The sequence below is a fragment of the Centruroides sculpturatus genome, unplaced genomic scaffold (assembly GCF_000671375.1).
Source record: "Centruroides sculpturatus isolate CEXI.00-Female unplaced genomic scaffold, Cexi_2.0 scaffold137, whole genome shotgun sequence".
Taxonomy (NCBI): domain Eukaryota; kingdom Metazoa; phylum Arthropoda; class Arachnida; order Scorpiones; family Buthidae; genus Centruroides; species Centruroides sculpturatus.
The window spans coordinates 282,800-289,791 of NW_019384453.1; the positions used below are offsets into that span (position 1 = coordinate 282,800).

A 6,992-nucleotide genomic window follows, 5' to 3' on the forward strand; every position below is an offset into this window, starting at 1 on the left:
TATATATATAAATTTTTCTTTTACTTCTAAAAATTATTTTAAAAATTTATTTTTTAAGTGTGAAACTATATTTTGACTTGCCTCTTGGCAGCATTAATCTGAAAAAGGTTACTTGAGCAGAGAACCTCATTCTTGTAACTTAGGATTAATACTTCAGAAGGGATTTGAAGCATTAAATAAGAATAAATGAGTTTTGTTCTATTTCTTTCAAATCTTAATTCTAATTTGTATCTATTCATTGCTATTAATGCTTTAACAGATATCTACGTTAAGTTTTTGAAAGGACTATTTATTTGTTTTAGTGTATGATGCATTTGGAGGACAGACTTCAAGAACTCTACTTCAGGAGTCGATTTTTGGCTGAATATTTAAGCGGAGAACCATCGCGGACTGGTCTGAACAAAGCAACCGCTCTCTTGGGCCTCAATCTGAGCGACATCAATCTGCTGGTGGCGGTGGGAACGACACACACTCCGCAACTCGCTGCCTTTAATAGATGACGAAAGCATTTTTTAATATTATTTAATTCTAGATGACTGCATACATTTATTTTGTTTCTACAAAACTAGAAAAATGTGAGGGTTTCCTGGAAAATCCTCTTATCTCTTGCCATTCCTATTTTATAATTATGCCAAAATGTGCCTTTGGTGTAAGATTTATAATTTAAATATTTTATATATGTATATATATATATTTGTAAGTATACATATATATATGTATGTATGTATGTATATTTTATAGTTTTGTAAGAAATTTAAACAGTAGATTAATTTGCTTCCAAAATATTTGTTCTGGACTACAAAACAAAATTATTCTGGTGCCAACTTTTTTGAATTTTTCAACATTCTCACATCGGTTTTATTTGATAAATTGTGAAAAAAACCAAAGCAACCTCGTTAATTGTTCCTAAATCAGCTCAAATTTCCTTTGAGAGAAATTCAAAGCATTTAATTTGTAAATAAAAATTGAATCTCTGTTCGGAAACTAATTGTACAAGAGCAAATTATGCCCGAACCGAGCTTGCCTTTAGAAAATATATATACAGTATATATATATATGAAATTTTTTTTATATCTAAAATATAATAAGACAAATGATTTTTTAATTTATTTATATTGCCTTATTTATAGTTCTGTTAAGAGCTCTGGTCTAGAAGACCAATGTTTATTTTCTAAAGATAAACAATGTACTTAAACTGATTTGTAAGAAAAAAGACCAATCTGAAAATAAATTTGCATACCAAGCATATTTCTCTGAAGTTTTTGGTTCAAGTCAAAAAAAAAAAAAAATTGTCAGGTTATGCAGATTACAAACCATGTGGCACCATATGTTACATCAGGATTGATAATATACGTTGCCAATTACATACCAGACTAAAATACATTATATCATTTTATAATAGTCAAATTAAAGTTATTTTAATAGAAATTAACAGTTATATAGTATAGAATATTAATAAACAGTTAAACTTGGAAAATTAAAATTTGATTAATTGTAAGCAGTTTTGATTACATTTTGATCCTATAACTGACATAAACCAGAATTGCAAACATGTTTTCCAAACTTAGTTGTTTGTTTAATGATCATTATGGGTAAAAGTTTTTAAAAAATATTTTAGTTAATACAATAATTAATCAAATGGGCAAGGACAATAATTATATATAAAATAATCACAATTCAGAAGAAACAATAAGTCTTTGCGTCTTCTCCTTTCAAAGCCAACAGGAACAAAACAGTCTTTACTGGTGTATTTTTTTATTTTTATTTGAAGTTTCTGGTCTGCCTCGTTAGTAGTAAGTTAGGAGTAAAGTTTGCCTTTTTTGTAAATTATGAGAAAAATTGAAAATCCTATATAAGAATTTATATAGATTGCATTCTTTATCAGACATCTTACATTTCTGGATTGATGTTTAAGAGAATAAATATGGATTGGAGAAAAATAAGGACAATGCCTAGGAAATTCTTAGAATCCAAATAGCTGGGTCAAAGTATTAAACAAAATCCTAAGAAATAACAAAGTAGAATTTTTTTTTAATAAACAAAAATTACAAAGTAAAATGATTTTTAATTCTTGAAGTCGACAGCCCATTTGCATATGATTCAAAAAGCCTATCAATGAGATAATCTTAGAGAATTATTATAATTTAAATATAGCAAATCATTTTTTTTATCTCATTCTCTGTTTATAAATATAGCAATTATATTTTTACATGCTTGGTTATCATCATAATAGAACTAAGCAATAAAATGTTCTCTGACAAGTAAAAGAAAAACTGTCCAGATTGTATCCGTATTTTGGTAGTGTTTTGGTGATTAAGAATTTCAGAAAACTTATCTTTTTTTTGACAAAATAAAAAGTCAAATTTAATAAATATCCAATCATAATAAATCAAAGTTTTAACTTTTTATTTAGAAATTTTGAAATTTACAAAACTTATACAAATACACTGCATTTCTAGCAATCACTCGATACTTTGAACAAACATTTTTGGCTTGATTTATAGGCCTGCCTTGGTTTAGAAGCCTCCAAATACGAAGGAGTTATGTTGCATTCCAAAAGGAATAATTGCTTTTTTGCGTAACTCCGTATTTAGAAGCTTCTAACCCGAGGCAGGCCCGTAAATCAGCCGGATGGCCGAGGGGTTAAGATGGCAGCTTACCTCTGGGGGACCCGGGATCGAATCCGGATGGTCCGTTCGTATACGTATGGCCCCGTCCCTCACCATCCAGTTCCCCATTGTGGGCCTGGCCGAACCCATAATGGGCCTGCTAAAAGAGGCCCTGTTAGTGCCCACAGGGCAGAAAGAGTTTACAAAAAAAGGCCTTTAAATCAAACTGATACGTTTGTTCGAAGTATCGAGTGACTGCTAGAAATGCATGAAATGTATTTGTATAATTTAACAATTTCCAGCTTTTAGTTAAAAGGTTAATTCACAAAAATAATTTAAAGATAAAGCAAGGGCTCATAGTTTTCTCTACCCCTAAGGATCTCTGTTTTCTTTGACCTGGAAAAATTCCCAGCTGTCGGGACAACGATCGCTTGATTTGAGGAAATTTAACGTTTGTGAATTCTACCAATTGAGGCGGAAACTTCTCATTGCAAGTTGTTGAAAATATTACCATAGCTGTTGAACAGTCAACGAATAATGCTGCATCTCCAATAGTGCAATAGCAACGTCACGATAGTTGGGTATATTCTATGGCATAGTGTGGAAGGTACTGAGGAAGTGGTGCATTGTCATTGTATGAGATTGGTCACAGCCTGAAGTTGATTGCTACCATCAGAGAAATCCAACCGACCTCTCTCTTGATGGCCAGATTACTGAGCTGTTAAGGTAGCAGCCTAGAGCTCTGAGATCAAAGGTGGACGGGTAAAAAAAAATCAAGAATTTTTTGGGGCAGTTTTTTGGATGTATCGGACCCCGTCTCACCCATCCAGTTGCCCCATTGTGAGCCTGGCTGAACTAATTAAAAAGGCCCTCTTAGTGCCTAACCTCTTAAGCCCTCTAGGAGTAGAGAGTCGAGAGGAAGAAAAAGCCATTTCCATTTTAGCAAGGAAGGTCGTGTCGTGGCCAGGGAAGATCCCGCGAAGTGACAAGCCACACTTTTTCGCCTTGGAGGATCAGTAAACACTTGTAACTCTCTCTCCTTTGGGACATAAAAAACCTTTGTGTTGTTTTGGCACGGATCAGTCAATTTATCCTTAAATCATTTTTCTTTCTTGGGTTATCAAAGAGAATATTAGAGGCCTGTCGGGCCTCTAATATTCTCTGATAACCCACAGATACCGAGATGCCCAACAATTTAGTCATACCCCGACTGCAACGGCGACGATGCCTCGAGTGGCATCGTCGCCGTTGCAGACTGGACGCATTCAATCTTGACCGGAAGGGCAAGAAAGAATGCCTCCATCGTCGGACTCTGCACACGACAGTTTATACAATGACATTTCGTCAGTAACAATGATCACTCACGCATTTTCTATCTTCGGCCACATTCTCCGGATTTTAATCAATGCGATTCTCGGTTTCAAAGAGACTCAAGCGAGCGATTTATAACACGTCCTCGACACTAAAGACAGCATCACACCGAACGTGAGCATTAAGGTCGTCACATCGCCAGCTACGATACATAGCATTAGAACATTACAAAAACCCTACACATAAAGTAACTATAAACTGTGCGCAGTGTGTTGGATTTCATTTGTTCAATACTGCATCGAGTCTGCCGACCACTATATTATAGTGGCCGGCGAGTGCCAGTCTTCAACGAGCATCAATTACAATTTGCCATATAACGCATTGTTCATCGCTTTCAGGCTTTACATCACCAGATGACCTTAGCACGAGTGTATCGTAAAAATAAAATGCTTGCGCTCGCAACGGAAAAAGTGTCATAGTAGTGAGCTTTGGTATTAATTTTTTGCGGAAATGTCTTTCACGTCTCAAAATATCTTCATGTCAGATTTGGTTGTATTTGGACTGCTAAATATCTCTCCGACAGCGTTGAATAGGGGAAGAATCTCTCGTAATTCCGTAAATCGGTAAGTACTTAAGAAGAATATTAAAAGTAAATCAGATTAAAACAAATATAATTGTATGGCTTTTGAATTGTTAAAATTTATGGTTATAAATGATTGTCGATCACAGAACGTTTGCGGCTGTAAAAGGTAATTAACATTCTCCCTTTGTATTGATTTGGAGAGTAAGCAGTAGCGAATGGGTTTGAAAGAAGAATGTTACTTCGAATTGCGAGTAAACGGGTAGTTACCGCGCGTGCATCACTAACCGAATGGAGTGTGTTAAGAATAATTGAAATAAGTTTGAAAGTTTTTTTTATTTGGAAAAGTGATTTTGTAAATCTTATTTTGTAAAACTAACAATTTGCGACGTCGCCGTTCAAGTTCAATTTTTTAACTCTGCCACGTGGGCACAAAGAGGGTTTTTTTCAAATTACTCCGTACATCGATTATTAAAAATCTTCACTATGACTACTCGAGTTTGAATTTCGTTGTTGTTCTAGGTGAGGATGTAAATCGTCTTCGTACGAAGTGGTTAAATTTTATTCTTGCCGCCCGTTATTCCCACGAATGTCGAGGTCGGCACAGTTCGTAAACGAAAGTTTTGCCAAGTTTGATGCATTGATCGCCGCTTGATGCGTCATTTCGGAACATTGATGACGTGTACTTTTTNTTATTATATTTATATTCTTTTTAAAACGCTAGCAGGAATTGATCCGTAAAGATGTGAAATTAAAGGAAACAATACAAAAAAATTCATAAAAATTCATCCGGAAATTAATTCGTGTTTATAAAATTAAATTTATATAAATTATTTATAATGTAAAAATTAATCTAAGAATTTTATATAAGTTATACGAAATGATCCAGAAGTCCTTAGATGTAGCGGCTGTAACATCGTTTATAAATAATTGCGTATTAATAATAAAATGCAAAACCAAACAAACCCCATACTATATTAAAAAGAAAAAGCCTAATTCGTCATTGCATAAGAAATAAAAGAAAATTTTACGTTCTTGGCACCGCAAATGGCCGCTACATCGAAGGAATGGAGCGTCAGGAATAGAGGATATCGTGTAGTAATTACGCACGCAAAACATCTAAACATAACTTGTTACCTAATACAGTGAACTCCCGATTTACAATGAACTCTCAAAGGATCGGGCTAAATCATTCACTGTATCGAGTTTACTACACAAACACAGAATAGCAAAGACCAATAAAATGTTCACTAGATCGAACTTTTTCTGCGTGCACAATTCATTACGATCATCATCAATATGCATTCTTTTCCATCTTAACAAATTACAAACCTCCGAGTGTACTATAAGATTGATCGATATATTACTACTTTTTTGCAAAATTATAAATAAAAATGTTTATATTTCCTCTAATTTTGGATAACGAGCGCATTCGGGAATCCATATTAATACCATAAATTATTAAACAGTATTAATTAATAAAAAATCTAAATTTCGACAGCAATTATCCAAAGAATCCGGTTATTCCGAACGGTCACGTGAAAGTTACGTTACGTCACACGGGAAACGTCCAAAAATCAAATTGTTCCGGATAAGTTGGAATTCCAGATCCTCTCGTGTTTATCCCGTTATCCCACTTTAAACTAGCGCAATAAAGGATTTAATGCTTTAAGGTTTTTATGTATAGTTTATTTAAAATTAAATAAATTACATTTGAAATTATAAGATTGTACGCGAGTAGACACAATGCTTAGTGTTAAAGTAAACACTATCATTCAACCTGTAGCTCGAAAACCACAGGTTAGCAAGTAAAAAGTTAGTTCCAACATATAAGAGATTAGATTATTAATATTAAAATAAATTATATATGTAAAATATACCCCAGAGAGATGGAATTTAAACAGTTTTGTCAAGTTTTTGTAGAAAGAAAGTGATGTTTTTATTGATATATTCAAACGATTATATGTTAGCACTACTTAGTTTTTTCAAATAGAAACAGGGAACAGTTGTTATTTTACAGTCTTATCTCTTATTGAATCAAAAATGGCATATTTTTACATTCAAATTCCTATAAACGTTTATCTACTATCGATAGTGATTAGATTTTTTATTGATTATCTCGTCCGTGGGCCGATGAAATCTATTTGCTGATAAAACTAAAATATTTGTTTTTAAAATAAAAAAATTTCTTTGACCTCGAAACGACTTTAATCGCTTGCGATGCAAGTTCATTAACGATCCGAATTCAGTAACATAAAAAGAAAGATATCGACACTAGCATTTCAATTCGTTAGTATCGATGTCGAATTAATTTTAATATAATTTACTTCTTAAACAAGTTATTTAAATCTTAAATATTGTTATTAAAAATTACAAAAAGTATAATTGCGTGAATGAAGTTTTAACCGACTTTAGCATCGATTTAATACAAGAATCCTAAGTAAATCCGTAAATAAGTTGAAAAATAATTTTAAATACGATTCGGAAAAATC

At 33.0% G+C, this 6,992-nt stretch overlaps 1 protein-coding gene across 1 annotated transcript in view; it reads left to right on the forward strand.

Annotated features, from left to right (window-relative positions):
* LOC111620610 (folliculin-interacting protein 2-like) overlaps window positions 1-1,246 on the forward strand; it is a 46,443-nt gene extending 45,197 nt beyond the window's left edge. Inside the window, exon 19 of the mRNA XM_023362576.1 lies at window positions 303-1,246. Coding sequence (XP_023218344.1) covers window positions 303-500 — 198 coding nt within the window. The 3' untranslated portion in view covers window positions 501-1,246. The remainder of the gene's footprint in view (window positions 1-302) is intronic.
* The last annotated feature ends 5,746 nt before the right edge of the window (window positions 1,247-6,992 follow it).